Source organism: Notamacropus eugenii, chromosome 3 (assembly GCF_028372415.1).
Source record: "Notamacropus eugenii isolate mMacEug1 chromosome 3, mMacEug1.pri_v2, whole genome shotgun sequence".
NCBI lineage: Eukaryota > Metazoa > Chordata > Mammalia > Diprotodontia > Macropodidae > Notamacropus > Notamacropus eugenii.
The window spans coordinates 412,636,721-412,658,290 of record NC_092874.1 but is presented as its reverse complement, the minus strand read 5'-3'; the positions used below and the strand labels follow the sequence as shown (position 1 = coordinate 412,658,290).

Genomic DNA, 21,570 nt, shown 5'->3' with positions numbered 1-21,570 from the left:
TTTGATTTTAAAACTATTTATTATCTTTACCTTACAATGGAGTGAATAACTACTGCAAATGGAAAAATAACTTGAAAAGGATATTCATCAAGCATTTTTTGAGTTCCTCCATAAAACAGTATAACATTGTGATAGATGCTTTGGGAGACATAAAAAATGGAACTTCAGTTGAACGGTCCACTTTGAGGGGGAAAGAATATAACAGATGAAACCATCAGAAAACAGTTGTGGAAAACAGCAAACGTTAAATGAATGTAGGTTAAAGGAATGAATATTGGAAGAAAGAGTTAAAGATTTCTTGGAGATACTTCAGTTTTGAACTGACCTATATGTAGAGTCTGTGTTAAGGATTAAGAAGTTAAGATTAAGGTTAAGAGAAGCTGGAGAAAGGCCTGGGATATAAGAAGGTTAGTATCAACTCAAGCAGAGATTAGAAAGTTTATGTGGTTTGTGCAATAAAATATAAGGTTGTAAAAGTAGTGGAACAGGGGAAATTAGTATCATTCTGAATGTTATTCTAAGATAGTGTGAGGGCAAGCAAAGTAAGATCTTTTGCTGTGTTTTTGTTTATACCAAGAAGTATAATGCCTCTGAATGATGTGATTAAGGAGGATCTTTCCCACCCATTGTTGGGCCTGCCCATTGAGAGAAGCTTGATTAGGGGAGTTGTTTTGTAGGAGGGTCCCAAGTACCTTTTGTTTTTACCTTTTGAGGCACTGGGTCAGAGGGTCATGCCCTCTGACTCTGAAAATGTATAAAATACTCCAAGGGTTAGATTTTACTTTGGGGCTTAATTTTTGGAAGAAGATTTGTGTGCCAGATAAGAGACTCTGTGAAGCTGCTAAGCAGCTTTGAAAACCCCTTTTGAAAACCCAGATGTTGGTACTTCTTTCTCTATTAACTATGGTCAGCTAGTTGGACATGTCTGTTGATTTGTGATGGTCAGACAAAGGAAGCCATGTCTGTTGATCTTTGATTTCTCTGTATTTTCTCTGAAGTTCAGGGGGCTGATTTTTTTCCCTGAACTAACTGAATGATACATGTACTTGATTAAAGTGATTATTAACCCCTCAAAAGTTGCCTCTCCTTTTAGAGAAGCAGAACAAAGAACCTGTGATAGCAGCCCCCCTGTGTATGTTGGGGTGCTTACTGATATAAATGGTGAAGTATCACATGATGCAGTATGAGTTGTTCCTTTGAGCAGTCAAAGAGCAAGTCAAATAATTGGGTGCTTGAGTTGTTTGACTTTGGCTAGGTATTGAAGCACAGATTACATTTAGATAAGCATTTATAGTACATGCAGAATAACTGTGATTTATTTTCTGGGATCCTGTTTGTCTTTCACAGCTCTGAGTCTTCTTACATCTGACACTCCTCTTCCAACCATGTGCACATCTGTCCAGTGCCACTGGCCTCCTGGCTATTCCTTGAACAAGACTTTTTTTTGCTATTTAAAACTTTAAAAAAAAAATATTTTTAGTTTTCAGCATTTACTTTTATAAGATTTTGGGTTCTAAATTTTTATCATTCCTTCCCCTCCCCATTTCCAACAGCATGCAATCTGAAATAGGCTATACATGTACAATCATATTAAACATAGTTCCATATTAGTCACGTTGTGAAAGAAGAATCAGAACAAAAGGGAAAAACCATGAGAAAGAACAAAAAAAACAAAAAAGAGAGGAAATAGCATGCTTCAGTCTGTATTTAGACTTTATGGTTCTTTCTGTGAACAAATATAACATTTTCCATCATGAGTCTTTTGGAATTGTCTTAGATCATTGAATTGTTGAGAGGAGCTAAGTCTATCAAAGTTGGTCAACACACAATGTTTTAATTACTGTGTACAGTGTTGTAGTTCTGCCCACCTCATTCAACATCAATTCATGCAAGTCTTTCCAGGATTTTCTGAAGTCTACCTGCTCATCATTTCTTATGGAATAATAATATTCCATTAAATTCATATACTACAACTTGTTTAGCCATTCCACAACTGATGGTTATCCCCTCAGTTTCCAATTATTTGCTACCAGAAAAAGAGCTGCTATAAGTATTTATCTACAGGTAGTTTCTTTTCCTTTTTTAATGATTTCTTTGTGATACAGACTTTATAGTGATGTTGCTAGATCGAAGGGTATGCACAGTTTTATATAGCCCCTTGGGCCTAGTTCCAAATTGCTCTCCGGAATAGTTGGATCAGTTCACAACTTCACCAACACTGCATTAGTGTTCTGATTTTCCCACATGTTCTCCAGCATTTATCATTTTCCTGTTTTGTTATGTTCACCGATCTGATGAGTGTGATATAATACCTCAGAGTTGTTTTAATTTGCATTTTTTCTAATCAATAGTGATGTAAACAAGATTATTTACTCCACCTTTTGGCTCTGGGCTTGTTGACTGGCCTTTCTCCATGCCTAAAATACTTTCTTTCCTCAACTCTACCTCTTGACTTCCCCGGCTTCCTTCAAGTACCACCTAAAATCTCATTTTCTACAGGAAACCTTTTCCATTCCCTCTTAATTCAGATGACATGGTAAGACCACTGCTGGAAATATCATTTTGACGACTTTGTGGAGAATGGAATCAAGAGGGTAGAACTTGGAAGAATATTTACACACTTGTCTGGAAATTAACTGGTCAGGTGGGGTGAACATAGTGCAGAGCACCTTGTGTGAGTGTGAAAAGAGACAAAAAAAAAAAGAAGCAATATTATTTTGGAAGTATACTACAGAATGCCAACTGAGATGGAGGAAAAGTATTCTGAATTTCTGATAAGATAAATAATGTACTTGTTGAGTAATATAGATCACAAACCTTATTCCCTGAAACTGGCTTGCTACTGTTTAGTGTGGATTAAGATAAAGTAGTGCTGGAAGAATTGCATTGACTTCTAACTCCTATCTGCCAGAAGCACCATTTAATTGAAAGCATTCTATCTAATAAACTGCTTCCTTTTAACATTTTCGTCTCTTAGAAGTTGGGGAATCAGGGAGGGGAGATTTTACTCTGGACTTAATTTTTGCCTAGTGAGGAAGAGCTAGTCTATGGAGTGGAAGTGAAAGGAACCTTAGGAAAACTGACCATGTTGTATTAGAGTGTATGATGACCAAGGAGGGGAATTAGAGACATAGTCAGATATATAACCTTTAGGCAACTGTTACATTTAGGAAAACACATTTCAAAAATTCACTTATCAGAAGTGATAAGTATGATCCTATAAACTTCACTAAAAGGTAAGACAACCCATGTTTAAGAGCAATGTTAGGAACCTCTGAAAAAATGAAAATTTGATAATACAGATGTGAATGATACTAATAAGGAAGAAAAGGAGAAGTCATTTAGGGATTGCTTTGACTTCAGATGGAGGTCTGATTTTAAATGCACATATAAAAAAGACAGAAGAGTATTACAACAAATTAAACTGGTATTCACATAGTGCTTGTTGGTTATAAACCAGTCCATGTTTATCAGAAGATTAGATACTCACAAGTCCCCTGTAAGTCAAATAGTTAAGGACTGTCTCCATTTTACATTCAAGGAAGCAAGCTCAAAGATCAGATACCTGGTGGAGCCAGGACACAGACCACCATCTTTTGCTTCCTCTCACACTGCACTTTCAGTATGCTATAAAAACATGGCATAGACCTCTAAGGTTTACGAAGGCTAGAACTCAGTATGAGTTAAGACTTAGGGAAAGCTGGGTACAAAATGACATTTGTATCTAACTTTAGGACAAGGAATGTAAAATAGAAGAGAAACCTGATGTTTGGTTTATTAACAGGCAGAAAACAGAAACATCCAACTTCTGTTTTGCTTATATTTTCACAGTAATGGAAAGACGTCAGATTTGAAAGGCTTAACAAATTTAACAAAAAAAAGGAATTGAAGGATTGTGGGAAGATAACAATCAACAGATGCCAACAGGAAAAGCAGAATTCTATTCAACATCAATAGAGAAGATACAAAATATTTGGGAGTGTGTTCCAATATTCATCCAGGAACTATATGAATCTAACTATGAAACATTTTGCAAAAATAGATACATATAATTTGAGAAACAGTAAATGTTCATGGTTAGGCCAAGCTCACATAATAAAAAATAAAAATACAGCCTAAATTAATTTACTGTTCAATGCTGTACCATTGAAACTACTAGAATAATATTTTTAAAGCTAGAAAAAAATAACAAAATTCACATGGGGAGCAAAAGGTCAAGAAATACAATAATACTACTGAAAGGGTAAAGACCTAGAGAAAGGTTTCAAGCACATTGAGCAGATCTCTGTGGAGGAAATATGTGATAACATGGACAAAAATTAAGGAAAAATATGGATTGTTGTGATCTGCAATGATGAAGGCAGTACTTGCATCAGTGAAATGACAGACCTATTTGAAGTATTTAAATATAAGGATTGATTTAAAAAGACTGAAAGTTTTTCAACATTTTCTTGGTAAATAATAATTCATAGTTAATAAAATTTCAATTTCATGTGATTGAATTGTCTACTTATGCTTCATTTGTCAGTAGGTGATAGTGTATGTAGGTGATGCAGTTGATAAAAGTGCCAGGTCTGGAGTCACAAAGACCCATCTTCATGAATTCAAATTCAGCCTTAGACACTTACTAGCTGTGTGACCCTGAACAAATCACTTAACCTTGTTTGCCTCAATTTCCTCATCTGTAAAATGAGGTAGAGAAGGAAATGGCAAACCACTCTTAAGAAGAAAACCCCAAATGGGATCATGAAGAGTCAGACACATCTGAAAAATGAATGAACAGGAATAGCAACAAAATAGTTTATGTGTATTATGTGCTCCAATTAGAAGGGTTTGAATCTAATAGCATACCATTTTGCAAAGGTGAATATCAAATTTGACAGCCTTTAGATAAAAATAATTATAAATTAGACCATAATCCAATGTTGAAGAAATTTCTACTCTGAAAAATTTGCATGAATGACTAGATTCTTGACATGTTTTTCATAGTGGTGAAATTATTAGGCTTTGGTTCTAATTTAGATTAATGTAATGCTCTGATCTGGTGTGGTGATTCTTATAAACGTGGCTATGTGTTTGATATTTGGCCATTCTAATTTCTCTTGACCATTGGTTTTATTGACTAGATATTCTTTACTACAAAGGCTCTTGAACAAACTAAATTATTTGGAGAGTTTAATTTGTATATTTTAAAAGTAGCTCTATTCATCCTTCACCATTTTTAAAGACACACAAAGAGGCACAAATGAATTTGTGTGCTGGTGTGAATATATACTACAGCTAAATCCTCTGATTGGATGCCTTTGCCAACAGGTCATCTGTAGGATCACCAATCAGTCTGGATTTGTAGCACCTAATAAAACAAGAGAAGGTAAGAAATGACTTTGAATTTTAACAGATGTTACTAAAATTATCTTGCTATTGCAAAAGGACTTTTTTTTTGTTAATTTCCGTGTAAAGGATCTTTGTGTTCCAGGGAATAAATCATATTCTCTGTCCTTGATGTGAGCACTGAAGTAACTGCACGTTCCATCTGTAACATAGATAGAAAATTTTACATCAGTTGCAGAATGGGATACCAGACTAACAGATTCTACAGCATTCTCAATAATAATAGCTTTACAGTTTTAAAGTAAAAATTCTTAATACTTTACATATATGTATTTCAAATTTTGAAGTATTGTTTTTCCCTTTAGTATATATGTATATATATAATATATGCATCTATATATAGCATTATCTCAATTAGTACAGATATTGAACACCATGAAGTGGTTGCATGTATTGAGTCACACTGTTTGAAGTTATAATTATATAAAAGAAAATAGTACTTGATTCTAGCCCAGTGGAAATATACAGAGTGAATTCAAATAATGCAGCCACTTTTGGGGATTCATTATTTGCACTAATCAGGACTAGCTCTGTATTGCTGTATACACACACATACACACACTGAAGTAGACATTCTGAAAACAGTATGGCACAGTGAATAGAGAGCTGGTCTCAGGATCAAAATCTGGATTCAGGTCTTACTCTTGATATGGTTGTGACCCTGGGTGAGTCACTTCACCTCTTAGCAACATAAGCTTCGTGAGAGTGAGTTTCCTAGGTTATTGAAACTACAGATCCAGTGAAAAACAGCTGTCATTTATGGGATGAGTTGGCAAAGACATTGTAGAATGAGATGAGACCAGCAAAATACAGGTTTCTTCTAGATGAGAGGAAAAATTTTCGTTTGATACATATGTAGAGAACATTTATCTTATAATTTCAATTATCTGGAATCTACTGAAGAACTAAAAAGTAAGGAAAAAATAATGGATTACCTTCTGTGTGTGTATCTTATATGTGTACATTTATGTACATACATATATATGTTCCAACAAACAAGAAAGTCCATCAGTCCTTTCAGGGACAAATAATTTTTATTTTAGTCATAATCTTTATAGACTTTATTTGAATTTCCAACTCAAAGCATAGAAATAAAGTAAATTACAAAGGGGAATATGAAGGCAAAAAGTTACATTTTTTTCAGCAAAAAAACTTGTTGAAACTAAGGGAAAAGACAAAAACTTTTAGCAAATATTAGAAATCAGACAGTTGCATCTTTAACCATTTAGTGATGGAGCAAGCAACCCTACATACCTTAAATCCCTGAGGCCATTAATGAGTTATAGCATATAGGGGCAGAATGCTGTTATCATTGTTCATAATATTGACCCTTAGCAAGAAAATTTTTTTATTATTCCTAGAATACTTTGTTCAGTTCAGCAAACATTTTCCAAAACTGATTGTATTTAAGGCATTATGCTAGATGTCGGTGAGAAGGATAAAAGTTGAATGATGTGTTTTAGAAAAATATCCCTTAAAACAAATATGTTGGTGTTTTTAAATGATTTAAATTCACATGTGGAGAAAATGACTGATGATGTCAGAGATATGTTATTGTAATTTAAGATCTTTGTATTTTTCCTCTTTTCTTATTAAAGTAAGGTTATGTACATCACAGTGGCAGAAATTGGTAAGAGTCTTTTGGATCATTTGAGCAAAAAGCAGTATTAAAAAAGAAAATTATTGTAGTTTGTATTGCTGAAAATAGGAGCTTTTGAAGATTGTTGTGGGAATAGAGGTGAAAATGAAATTTTTGTGTCATGAAAAAAGTTACAGAACTTGAGCTTTGATCTCAAGGGGTGTGTGTGTGTGTGTGTGTGTGTGTGTGTGTGTGTGTGTGTGGGTGTGGGTGTGTGTGGGTGGAGAATAATATATAAAGTTTTGTTTTTGACTAGTACTGTGCTTGCTATGTCTAGCACCTTTTACTTATTTTTTGAAGTATTTTTGATATATAGTTGTTAGGCTGCAAGTCTCTGGCTTTTCTCATTCATCACTCCTAAGAATATACCCTTGCCTATCCCAATCTTTGCACTGAAATGACTAGGTATCAAAGTGTGTGTATGTGTGTGTGTTTGTGTGTGTGTGTGTGTGTGTGTGTGTATTATATATATATTTTTAATTTGAGTGCCTTATCAAGTTCTTTATAGAATTTCTCTAACTTTATATCTTCTGCAACAGATTTTGGTACATGAGATGTAATTGTTTATCATGGTGGTCTTTTTGCAAATATTTATTATGAGTACTGCAATATAAGGACCAGACATCCCGTGAAATGATTTCTAAATCAGCTTCACCAGCTCCATTATTTGTCTACCCAAGAAGAACTTGTGAGCCGTCCTTCAATTTAGTTGCAACTTCCTTTTGTCTTCTGGTTTCATTTATAGCAAGAATGTCAAGAGTGGAGGAAGGGTTCAGGATCAAATGACCAGCAAGATGGCAGAGTAGTTGCTTCCAGCAACCATCACAAATCCCAAAATCTCAGAAAAGGAATTATGTACCAGATATAGAGTAATTTCAGCTCAATTCAGAAGTTAAGACAGAAACACCATTTAAGGTAAAAACTTTTTCAAATAACAGCACAGAACTTGAATACTTAGAATTTTCACTCAGAATCCCACCCCATCTTCTCTTCCCCTCTCCAGAAACTACTCCATCTGCACCAAGCATAATTGTACAAGCAAACTTCATGCTTTTGACTTAAGATCCATATGTTGGAATCTCTGCCCATATTCCCTATGACAGTTATTTATCCTGAACTCCTCTAGGTTAGAGAGTGAAAAATGACTATGTCTAAGGAAATGGGGACTGGAACTCAACTGGGTCAAGTCATATTAACCCTGGAGGCTATTGAATAGGGGTATAGGTATAATCCACCTCATGGCTCTCAGTACTGAAAACTGGGGGAAACCAATATGGCCAGTCTTAGGGTTCTGTGCATTAGTAGAATATGGAAGGAAAAACTGTAAGGGGAGAAACCAGAGACAGCTGGTTGGGAACAAATGAGAATTGTGGAAAGTGCTGAAGTTCTATGGAGAAAATAACTCACAATCAGATAAACTAACAGAGTATGCTAAAGGCAGAAGGAAGAATGAATAAAACTTCAAAAAGAAGCATGAGCACATGGATCAATTATTAAAATATTAAAGTCAGCAAACCAAAATTGTCCAGCGAAAAGGGTAATTCTGCAGACCCTCCCTTAGTTCATGGGTCAACATCAAGGAATTCTGAAATGGTTCAAAAGAGAAATAATTTTTTTTTAAAAAAATGAAGAAATGAGGAATGAATTTAGATAGGAAGTAATAGATCTCAAAGCAGAATTAAAAATACAAATGGAGGAGTAGGAAAAATTAAAAATGTAATGAAAACTTTTCCCAAACAAATAGAAGATCTGGGAGACATAGAGAGAACCTTATTTAGAACACAAAATAATGAGGTGCAAAATGCTGGGCAGAAGAGAAGCTCAACTTAGTAATGTCAAATAACACATGAACTCTATACAAGTTAAAATAACTAACTTTGAAGACAGGAAGCCTACAGATAGCTTATGGATCTTAGTGCTTCCTAAAGCATGTGACAGATTAAAGAAAAAACAAACAAACAAATAATAAACAACATGAACACCATGCTGCAGGAAACAATACAAGAACACTATTTAGACCTTTGAATACAAACATCAAATAACTGATTGATAGAATTGACAGATCACTGTGAAAAAAAATGAATCTTCTTCTCAGGCATCAAGTGCTTAAATTTCACTAATTCAATAAGAAAACATTTTGGAAGCAGCCTGAATAAAGATCTTCAAATATAAAGGAAAGGCAACCCAAATAATCAAAGATCATCATGCAGTCAGAGGAAATTGCAGCAAAGAAAGAATAACATTCCCCAAAATCAAGGTGCTCAGGCTACCACCCTACATAATGTAATCTAAAACTAAGGCTAGACAACAATGAAAAATGATGAACTTTTCAGTCAAAGCAGCATTTGAGACATTCCTGCCAAAAAAGAAAACAAAATTCTAGCCAAAGGTAAACAAATTATTTGCCTTGCAGCCCTGAACAACAGAATCACAAGAAAACAAATTTGATTCTCCACAAAAAGATTTGCTATTGAAAAAACTTCTCATTTTGTAACAAGCATAACTCAGAGATATTATAGGTTCAGTTCCAGACCACCACAATAAAGCGAATATCACAATAAAGTGTGTCACACAAATTTTTTTGATTTACCAGTGCATATAAAAATTATGTTTACCCTATACTGTAGTCTGTTGTGTACTGTAATATTACATCCCTTAATATAAAATGCTTTATTGGGAAAACATGCTATCATCTGAGCCTTCAGTGAGTCATAATCGTTTTTTCTGGTGGAGGGTCTTGCCTTGATGTTGATAACTACTGTCTGATCTGGATAGTGGTTGCTGAAGGTTGGGGTAGCTGTGGCAATTGTAATAAGGCAACAATGAAGTTTACCACATTGATTGACTCTTTCACTTGAACACTTAGAGGTAGTTCTAGGGTTATTAATTGGCTTAATTTCAATATTGTGCCTCCAAGAATGGGGAGCCCCAAGAAGAGAGGCAGAGACAGGAAGAGCGGATCAGGACACATTGTCAGAACACACATTTATCAGTTAAGTTTGCCATCTTATATATGGACACAGTTTGTGGCGCCTCAAAATAGTTATAATAGTAACATCAAAGATCACTGATCACAGATTACCATGAGAAATATAGTAATGATGGAAACTTTTAAATATTGTGAGAATTACCAAAATGTGACACAGAGATATCATGTGAGCACATGCTATTGGTAAAATGGCCCCATTAGACTTGCTCAATGCAGGGTTGCCACAATTTTTAAAATTGTAAAAAAAAAAAAAAAAAAAAGGCATTATCTGCTAAGCACAATAAAGTGAAGTGGAATAAAACAAACAAAGTATGCCTATATTGTAGTGTTGTTGTTGTGATGGTAGTGGTGGTGGTAGTTTAAGGAATTAATTTTTGCTGGAACGAAAGAACAGAGGAATCAAAGCACTATGAAAATCTAAAATTCTATAGATACAAGCTTTTAAAGAATCTGGAAAAAGAAAAGAGAAAGAGTAGAATAATGTCTGGACTAAATCCCTTGACTCACTATAAGTGAATCAGAATATTTTAGAGCAGTGACTATCAGATTGAGATGTTAGATAAATGAGGGAAGGGAAGTAAATGGAAGAGGGGGTAGGCCATTCTCCTCTACCAGGCCCATAGATGAATTGTGAAATTAGAATGATTATTTTAGTCTCTCAGCCTGATTAGAGGTTGTGGGAGACTGGGATAATAGTAGTGGCTAGGAGGGTCTAGTATGGAGGGAATTAGAAAGAAGGTCTCTGAAAGGTGTCATTAAAGAATATTCCCAAAGTGTGTATGTGTTTGTATGGGAAGGGAAGAAAAAATGGTTCAAAATTGATAGAAAAATAAAAAGTGAAGAAAAAATACAATCTTAACAATTACATATATATATATATATATATATATATATATATATATATATATATATATATATATATATATATATATATATATATATATATATACATATATCTTTAAATGGGAAAGCATCAAGCAATCTAAAATGCAGAGTGGATTAAAAAAAAAAAAACCAAAAACCAACAATATGCTACACACCAGAAACACAAGGTGTCCCAAAAGCCTTAGTTCATTTGAAAGCTTTTATACCTTTAAGTAGAAATATAAGAATACTGAAACAAAATTTAGTTTGCATCAGGCAATTCCAAAAAAGCTTTAGTAGTATGTAACAGTAAGCACCCCCATGGGGGGCTGCTATCACAGGTTTTTAGATCTGCATTTGTAAAAGGAAAGGCAACTTTTGAGGGATTAGCAATCCCTTTAATCAAGTGCATGTATCATTTCTTTAACCAAGCACGTATATTATTCACCTAGTTCAGGGGAGTCAGTACCCAGAACTTCAAAGAAAATACAAAGAAATTAAAAATCAACGACATGACTTCCTCTGCCTGAATTCAACAGACAGGTTGAACTGTCTAACCATAGTTACCAGAGAGGGAAGCACCAACATCTGGGTTTTCAAAGCCAGGGGCTCCTTTTGTGGCTTCCCAGAGTCCTCATCTGACCAAACAAACAATTCCAGTCAGTAAGTCCCAAAATCAACAGACGTAGTTTCCTCTGCCTGACCATAATTCAACAGACAGTCCAGCTGTCTAACCATAATTACCAGAGAGGGAAACATGCATATCTGGCTTTTCAAAGCCAGGGGTCTCCTTAAAGTGGCTTCCCAGAGTCCTCGTCTGGTACTCAATCCTTCTTACAAAAACTAAGCCCCAAAGTAAAACCTTTACTTTGTATTTATATGCTTTCTAGTATTATACTACTTTATAGTATAATTAGTATAGTATAGTATAGTATAGTATAAATATAGTATTATAATACTTTATAGCATTTATGTAATTTTTAGAACCAGAGGGCATAACCCTCTGACCCAGATACCTCAGTAGAAAAAACAAAAAGATACTTGGGACCCTCCAGCAAAGCAACTCCCCTAATCAAGCTTCCCACAATGAGTCGGCCCATCAATGGGTGGGAAAGATCTTCTTTAATCACATTATTCAATCAGAGGCACTTTTAGTAAAACAAAAACAGCAAAAGATCCTAATTTGATTTGATAGTATCATGCAAAACAGAATTTTGAATGACAATATCCAGACGTATATGCAAGGAAACCATATTGTATTATTGAATAAATTGACTAATTTTGGTGACCAAAGTTAGATAGGAAATGTTAATTGAATTGCAAACTCAGATTATAAAAATAAGTATATAGTTATAGGAATTGTAATATTTCTCTCTTTTAGATGGATGAGTCTAAGAGAGATAAAAAAGGAAATATAAGATTTGGCAAATTTTGGAGCGATTAGATCTGAAGGACTTAGGATCTCTAAGAAATGTGAAAAGTAAAGCACATACATGTCTTATTGTACCACATAGAACATTTACAAATAAAAATAGAAATACTAAACATATTCTTCATAGATTTTAATATGATGAACCAGAGAATATGAGCAAAAAAACAATTTTAGAAATGGAGATTTGAGGGCATCCTGAGTAATGGATGTGTTAAAAAAAAAAACCAAGTATAGAAAGGACATTTACATCAACTAGAAAAATTGTGAAATGGCATTATAAAATTTATGGGATGCAGCTAAAGCAATTGTATGATTTCTCAAAAATTACCAAAGTATAAAAAAAGTTAATGAACTGAATATACAATTAAAATAAGATAATCAACACATTCAAAGTAAGGACAAAAGGGTAACTTGAAAACTGGAGGAGAAATAGGTATAATGGAGAACAAAGTCTATAGAAATGAGAAACAAAATGAAGTTGGCTCTTTCAAAAGACTAACAATATATTAAACTTCAGGAAATCTGATTAAAAGAAGAGTGGATGATGTCAAATTAATAAGAAAAAACTAACAAGGAGAAATCATAGCAAATAGAAAAAAGTAAAAATAGTTATCTGAGCCTACTACACAAAATCAAATGTGAGCAAAATGCATAATTATTTTAAATGTAGGACTACCTACAAAAATATAAAATAACCAAATTAATAGCATAAAAAAGGGAGTAACCAGATCTCTGAAGGTGAAATTGAACAATCTGTACAGTAAATAAGAAAAGGGATCACTGGGAGAACAATGTAGTTTAACCATTTATGGATGAATGCTGTCAAATGTTACAAAAAAAAGCAATACCTACAGTATAGAGATTATTTGCAAAAATTGAAAAAAATAATACATTCTACCATTTTTTTTCTAGCAAATTGAAAGTCCTACTACCTGATCTAGGGAAGTTCAGAAGAGGGGTAGGTTGTTTTGGGGGAAAAATGAGTTCTGTTTTGGACATACTGGGTTGCATGTTGAGTTTTGGGCATATTGGGTTTTGAATTGGTTGTTGGTGATACATTCCCTTTTTCTTCAACTCAGGGCCCATGCTTCTGTTTGTTTGTGTAGGAAGCCACCTACCTTAGGGCACTGACTACTGGTAGGACCCAATCAACAGCACTGTTATATATTATGTTTTAAGAAATTTTTAAAAATTTGAACTTGTAAAAGGGGTTGCTGTTCTGTTGTTTCAGTCACCTCATTTGGGGCTTTCTTGGAAAAGATACTGGAGTAGCTTACTTTTCTTTCTCCAGGTCATTTTATAGATGAGGAAATTAAGGCAAACAAGGTTAAGTGACTTGCCAAGGTTCACATAGTAAGTGTCTAAGGCCAGATTTGAACTCAGGAAAATGAGTCTTCCTGACTCCAGGCCTAGTATTCTATTCACTGCATCACCTAGATGCCCTTTGTGGAAGAAGTAGTATAGGTTAATCAGACTCCTTTAATCTCAGTGATGATAGAGGAAGATGTTAAAGAAACATTTATGTATATATGAGCCTAAGAGATTTTAAAATACTAATTTGTGAAAATGCTCCTGCCATCCTGGACTGCTTCATATGTGGGGCTCTGATTGAGCAGAAACAGTCACTAATAAAGATTGTAAAGGTGTTAAATAGATTCAATTCATCATTAAATGAATTATATAGCAACATTTGGAATAGAGAACGGTTACATATGTCTTATTTCCCAAACTAGATAGTATTTGAACATAATTCTTCTACTGGTACAGTTTTTAGGATCTTTTGGTCCTAACCCTGATTCTGAAATTCTTATTTTTACAAATTCCCAATATGCAGTCCTCTCTTTGTTTCTTCCACTCACCAGATGTTTCATATTGGTATAGAATTCCTTTATTTACTATTACTTGATAGTAAATACAAAATGTTTAGTTTTTTTTTGAAATTTTATTCCAACACTAGATGTAGCAAAAGTGACTAAGGGATAAGCAGATAGTAGATATATCCTACATTTAGTATAGCCTTTTGTATATGATAGATCTCAAAGCTACCTCAATAATCAGCTTGTAAATCAGTAAGAAAGTAGTTTGACTAGCAATCCCAATTTAGTTTTCACTTGAAAGTTCTAAGTAATTAAATTCATTCTATATGCAATATTTAACACATTTATAACTGAAACCATTGATTTCAGAATCATTAACAAGTGATAAACTTTGCTGTGTTACTTGAAATGAATAGAGCTTACTTTGGCTTCTGCACCGGATTTTCTCCTAATCTTTCAACTAAGTTAAAAAAATATTTTTCTGGTAAGAAAAGTAATGTTTAAAAGTTCACCCAAAGCCCTAATAATTTGGAGTATTGAACTACCCTAAAGAAACTTTGGACAGAAGCATTACATTATTTAAAGAGAGGTTTCTAAAATAATGTTAGAATATAGACATAAATGTAAAACAGCAAAATTGGACACGTTTAAGCAGTTTTACTCTTTATGGTCATGGCCCATGGTCAACTTAACTAGTCCAGAGTCCAGCAGAAAAATGTCTTCCTGTTCATCTTCTTCCACTACAATAAAAATTCTTGGTGCACCTATGTTCAGAAATTCTTTTAAGTTGCTAATGTTTTCTGTTTACTGAAAGTTTCCCTTAAGTTAGGCTTCAGCCATGAGAGAGTTGTATTTATGTGCTGAAGACATATCATCTATCCTATTTTGATTCCAAAAGACTTTTAATTTTCCTCCCCTAGGTTCCCTCAGTGATTTCTTTGTTTTTTTAAAAAATAATTAATTACTTTATTTTAAGTTTTCAACATTCATTTCAACATTCATTTCCACAAAATTTTGAGTTCCAAATTTTCTTCCCATCTTCCCCCACCCCAAAACGCCAAGCATTCTAATTACCCCTACCACCAATCTGCCCTCTCTTCTAACATCCCTCCCTTCCCTTATCCCCATCTTCTCTTTTGCCCTGTAGGACAAGATAAATTTCTATACCCCATTACCTGTATTTCTTATTTCCCAGTTTTATACAAGAACAATACTCAACAGTTGTTCCTAAAACTTTGAGTTCCAACTTCTCTTCCTTCTTCCCTCTCCACCCATCCCCATTGGGAAAGCAAGCAATTCAATATAGGCTATATATGTATAGTTTTGCAAATGACTTGCATAATAGTCATGTTGTGTAAGACTAACTATATTTCCCTCCATCCTATCCTGCCCTCCATTTTTCTATTCTCTCTTTTGACCTTGTCCCTCCCCAAGAGTGTTGACTTCTAATTGCTCCCTCCTCCCATTGCCCTCCCTTCCATCATCCCCCCCACCCTGCTTATCCCCTTCTCCCCTATTTTCCTATATTGTAAGATAGTTTTTCATACCAAAATGAGTGTGTATTTTATTGCTTCCTTGAGTCAGATATGATGAGAGTAAGCTTCACATTTTCCCTCTTACCTCCCCACTTTTTCCCTCCATTGAAAAGTCTTTTTCTTGCTGATTTTATGAGAGATAATTTGCCCCATTCCATTTCTCCCTTTCACCTCCCAATATATTCCTCTCTTGCCACATAATTTTGTTATTTTAGATATGATCCTTTCCTATTCAATTCACCCTGTGTGCTCTCTCTGTTTCTCTCTGTCTCTCTCTCTCTGTCTGTCTCCATCTGTCTGTCTGTCTGTCTGTCTCTCTCTCTATCTCTCTGTGTATGTATAATCTGACCAACTACGCAGATGCTGAAAAAAAGTTTCAAGAGTTACAAATATTGTCTTTCCATGTAGGAATGTAAACAGTTCAACTTTAGTAAATCCCTTATGATTTCTCTTTGCTGTTTACCTTTTCATGCTTCTCTTGATTCTTGTGTTTGAAAGTCAAATTTTCTTTTCAGCTCTGGTCTTTTCATCAAGAATGCTTGAAAGTCCTCTATTTCATTGAATGCCATTTTACCCCTGAAGTTTTATACTCAGTTTTGCTGGGTAGGTGATTCTTGATTTTAGTCCTAATTCCTTTGACTTCTGGAATATCATAGTCCATGCCTTTTGATCCCTTAATGGAGAAGCTGCTAGATCTTGTGTTATCCTGATAGTATTTCCACAATCCTTAAATTGTTTCTTTCTAGCTGCTTGCAATATTTTCTCCTTGACCTGGGAACTCTGGAATTTGGCTACAATATTCCTAGGAGTTTCTCTTTTTGGATCTCTTTCAGGCTGTGATCTGTGGATTCCTTGAATACTTATTTTGCCCTCTGGTTCTAGAATCTCAGGGCAGTTTTCCTTGATAATTTCATGAAAAATGATGTCTAGGCTCTTTTTTTGATCATGGCTTTCAGATAGTCCCATAATTTTTCAATTGTCTCTCCTGAATCTATTTTCCAGGTCAGTTGTTTTTCCAATGAGATATTTCACATTATCTTCCATTTTTTCATTCTTGTGGTTTTGTTTTGTGATTTCTTGGTTTCTCATAAAGTCACTAGCCTCCATCTGTTCCATTGTAATTTTGAAAGAGCTATTTTCTTCAGTGAGCTTTTGAACCTCCTTTTCCATTTGGCTAATTCTGCTTTTGAAAGCATTCTTCTCCTCAATGGCTTTTTGATCTTCTTTTGCCAATTGAGTTAGCCTATTTTTAAAGGTGTTATTTTCTTCAGCATTTTTTGGGTCTCCTTTAGCAAGTTGTTGACTCACTTTTCATGATTTTCTTGCATCTCTCTCATTTCTCTTCTCAATTTTTTCTCTACCTCTCTTACTTGATTTTCAAAATCCTTTTTGAGTTCTTCCATGGCCTGAGACCACTAAATATTTACTTTGGATGTTTGGGATACAGAAGCCTTGACTTTTATGTCTTTCCCTGATGGTAAATATTATTCTTCCTCATCTGAAAAGATGGGAGAAGATATAGGTTCATGAAGAAAGTAACCTTCTGTTGTCTTATTTTTTCCCCTTTTTTGGGCATTTTCTTGACCAGTTGCTTGACTTTTGGGTCCTTTGTCAAGAGTACAGTATACTCTGGGGATCTCAGTTCCTCCAAGGTGGCATAGTCAAACCTGTACACTGGTCTGAGAGCAACAAGAAACTTTTGTGCCCAGAATCTGTGAGTAGTAGAGTTTCCTGTCCACAAGCACCTGGCCTTCAGTTCTGCCAAGCCAGCACTGGAGGCTGAGATTCAGATAAGTAGTTCAATTCTCCCAGGGACTTTAAGCGGGGGCAGGGTCACCATTCATTGTGAGATAAAGATCAGCTGCTCAATTACCCCAGGAGCATTAGGTAGGGGCAGGACCACCACACAGGGCTGAGGTAATGTTCAGCTGCTCAGTTCCCCCAGGGGCTTTACAATCCAACAATGGATGCAGGCAGCTGTGGGAGCTGCTGCAGCCTGATGTGGCTTCTGTGGCTGCCTCCTGAGACTGGAGCTATGGGGAGACTCTGCTCCCTACTTGACCAAATAAAAAAACCCTCTCATGACCTTTGGTGCCTGTGGGTCGAGAGATTCTGCTCCCAAGGCCTGCTGGGGTCCTCTTCCTGGTGCCATGCTGTGCAGCCAAGGCTGGACTGGGCTGTGTTCTGTGTTTGGTGTGACAGACTTTTCCTGTTGGCCTTTCAGGTCACCCTGGTCTGGAAATCTCCTCCACTCCATTGTTCTGTGGCTTCTGTTGCTCTAGAATTTGTTGAGAGTCTTTCTTTACAAGTATTTTATGGGCTGTGGGGACAGAACTAGTATATGTGCATCTTTATATTCTGACATCTTGGCTCCGCCCCCATCCCTCAGTGATTTCACTGATATAGGGTATTCTCACTTAGGAAACTCATACTATTGAAGATTTATAATTGATATGTAGCTTATAGTCTTTAGGAGTTTCTTGCAACTTTGAGAGATTCAGTGATTTCATGATCCAAAAGCTAGTATATCAGAGGTGGTACTGGAACCCATGTCTTCTTGACTTTGAGTTTTACTTTTTACCTCCTATGCTTTGATACTTTTCTTAGAGTTCATTATTAAAAACATTAAACACATCATTTTAAAATGAGAATCAGGAAATTTTTCCAAGTACCATCTGAGGTGAATTCTAACAGTTAATTTTTATGGGTGTGGTATATTGAATTGATAGCTAAACATTTCATTATCTAAGAAAAATGGTTATCTTAAGCAGTATTACTGACTTCGATATTGATATTCTAAACAGTAATTATATAGATATGGAAGGAGTTTTATAGGTTATTCAACCTATGCTCCCACAAAGTATAGGAATCTTTGTTATAGCAATCCTGTCTCATCTAGCATCTAATATCTGCAGTGTCAAGAGTTTCTATCTCTTGAGGCAACCATTCTAGTGTTATACACCCTAGTAGTGTGGAAGATGTTTCTTTTGAACTTGACATTTGACTCTCTACATTATTCATTAACTTTTAAATGTTCATATATATATATTTTCATTCCAAATAGGATATAAATTCCCTTAGGAGAGGCATTATGTCTTTAATTTTCTTAGCACATCATAGGAACCAAATAAATACTTAATCATTAATTGGTCTTTATCCATGTAACCCATCGAGCTGCTTGACTAATTTATTTATACTGTGACAGCTTTTCCTGAAAGCAAGATCCCCTTAGCTGGCAGACCTCATAATTAATCCCTCCCCTTCTTTTACCTTCTGATATCTACAACAATGTTAGAATCTTTGCAGTTGAATGTTGAGAGTTTTGATTTGGTTGGAATATTATTTTGGTAAGTTATCCTAAGAAATTAGATTAAAATTCAGTGGTTAAGAACTATATTTTATTTCTTTATTAGAAAATTCTTCTGTAAAAGTAACAGAATCAGGAAGTCTTATATTTCATAACTTCACTGAAGAGATGAGCGGAATTTATACTTGTTCCCTTTCATATAAACGTACAGCAGAAGAACTGGAAAAAACTCTCCAACTAAAATATGTTGTATATGGTAAGAAGAACATTTCTGCCTTCAATTCTTTTTCCTTTGAAATGTTTAATTTCTTTAAAATTTTGTAAAGGAATCTAATGCTCTTGCACACCCAATCACAATATCCTCCTTTCTAGGTTCCACTAATAGCAATACTAAAATTAAACAAATGGAAAGCATAATACTGAATAATAAGAAATTACATCAATTAAATAACATTTGCTCAGCAATTGGATTGTTATATAGAGTGAATTTGGATAAAATGCTTAGTGAGACATAGATTCTTTGTGTAGTAATCCCTGTACATTGAGATTTCCTCAGGGCTTCACTGGACAGTTGAAGTAAGAATGATGAATGTGAAGATCTAATTTTCAAGATCCATTCTGCTTAAAATGCAATTAAGATTTAAGTTTCCAATGCCAAGAATCTATTTCCACACAACATTGCTTAGTGGAATTCAGTTTGACAATATACTTTTTAGAAAGTAGTTCTATGACCTGTACTCTTTACATGTACATCATGAGAGTGTTTCTTTTTTCTTTGTAGACACTTGCTGTACAATTTGAGTATATTAAGTATATTAAGATGCCTTTTAAAATTTTTTAAATGCTTTATTTTACAAAATATTTTCCCCAATTGCATATAAAAACAATTTTTAACATTCCTTTTTTAAAAATTGTGAGTTCAAAATTCTCTTCCTCCCTTCCTCCTTCCCTCTCGCAGTTTGATACAGGTTGGACATGTACAAGATACAAAACATCTCCATATTAAAACCTCATGACTCTATATTATGAATATTTGAGAGGAAAAAAGTAGGTGCTGAATATGGCAACCATGAAATAACATCACAAAAAGTAAATTGTATTATATTTTGACATATCAGGCTGATATGTATTTAATAGACCTACATTCCCACATATACAGGATCTTTATGAGGGTGTTAGAAGATATAGGCAGGATGCCATTCTTCAGTATAACATGCCTTTTAAACATAACACTTCAGTGATATATTTGGATTTTCATGACTGAAACTTCCTTCCAGTTTCTTCCCCTCCTGTGTCTCAGAGAATCATCTCATATAACAAATAATATTTTAAAGAAAAGGAGACTTGTTTTTAGCAAAATTGGTCAATAAATCAAAAAAGTCTGAATATGTATGTGCATTTTACTACACTCATGGACCTCCCACCTCTGCAGAGTAGAGTGGCGATTGTCTTCTCATATTTTTTCCTTGAAAACATGTTTATTCTTTGTAATTTTTCAGTTTTACTTTTAATGGTGTTTTTAAATACAAAAAACTGAAAAGGAAGAGAAAAAGTTAATCACAAGAAAATCTGACTTTACTTTTTTTCATTTTTCCATTAACAATGTTGTAGTCATTGTGTATATTATTTTCTTGGCTTTGCTTTCTTCACTTTGATTTGTTTGTGTGAATATTTCCATTCTTCTCTCTTTTTGTTATATTTGTTATTTCTTATAGCATCACAGTAACATTCCATTACATATGTGTAACTCTATTTGTTTAGCCATTCTCCAGTTGATGGACATCTATTTTATTTCTGATTCTTTACTATCACAAACATGCTGCTATAAATATTTTGGTATATATGGGGACTTTATTTTTTTCAATGACTTACTTGGGATATAAGCCTAGTAGTGGCATTTGTTGACTACTTTATTTTCTTAATTTCAAATTGCTTTCCAAAATATTTGTTCTGATTTACAGTTCCATCAATAATGCATTACATTGTTATCATTTTGAAATTGGATTGTTTAGAGACTAGAAAACTCCACTGTGCTTGTGTGTGAATTATGAAAAAAAATTAGTCCTATAGAGCAAAAAAACAACTTAAAGACTTTATTCCAACAAAGGGTCTTCATTCAAGTTTCCTTGAAAGCCATAGCAAGAGAAATAACCTTGTTCAGTAACTCTCTGAAAATAAACATCGTGTCGACCATAAAATAGATATATCTTATCAGATATGTTCCTACTGCCTTGGAGAAGATCCAGCATTATGTATGGATGTTGAGGTCCTCTCCATTCTCCTGTTTGCTTATGACATTGGGTTGAGTGTATTAAACCTTGGAACACCACAGAGCCTCCTGGAAGAGATATATAAATACTTAAAGAATTTGACCTGATCATGTACATAGGAATGGTTAGATCGATGAAGAATGTGTGTTTCTCAGATTTCAACATGCAGTTTAACCCACAGAGATTTACCATCAGTGTGTGTATACTCACATATACATTTCTGTGTGTCTATTTATGTATGTATATATGTAGATAAATATCTGGGACACAGAATGCAAATGGACACAGAATTCGTCTCAGAATTAAACAGGAGAATAAGAGAGTAT

At 34.5% G+C, this 21,570-nt stretch overlaps 1 protein-coding gene across 6 annotated transcripts in view; it reads left to right on the top strand.

Moving 5' to 3' along the window:
- Positions 1–21,570, top strand: part of ZPBP (zona pellucida binding protein) — a 127,642-nt gene that overhangs the window by 17,478 nt on the left and 88,594 nt on the right. For 5 of the 6 annotated variants that reach the window (XM_072598137.1, XM_072598133.1, XM_072598134.1 and 2 more), the window contains one exon: positions 19,081–19,230. The exons of the other annotated variant lie outside the window; for it this stretch is intronic. In XM_072598137.1, the coding sequence (XP_072454238.1) occupies positions 19,081–19,230 (150 nt within the window). The remainder of the gene's footprint in view (positions 1–19,080; positions 19,231–21,570) is intronic. 6 annotated transcript variants of the gene reach the window in all.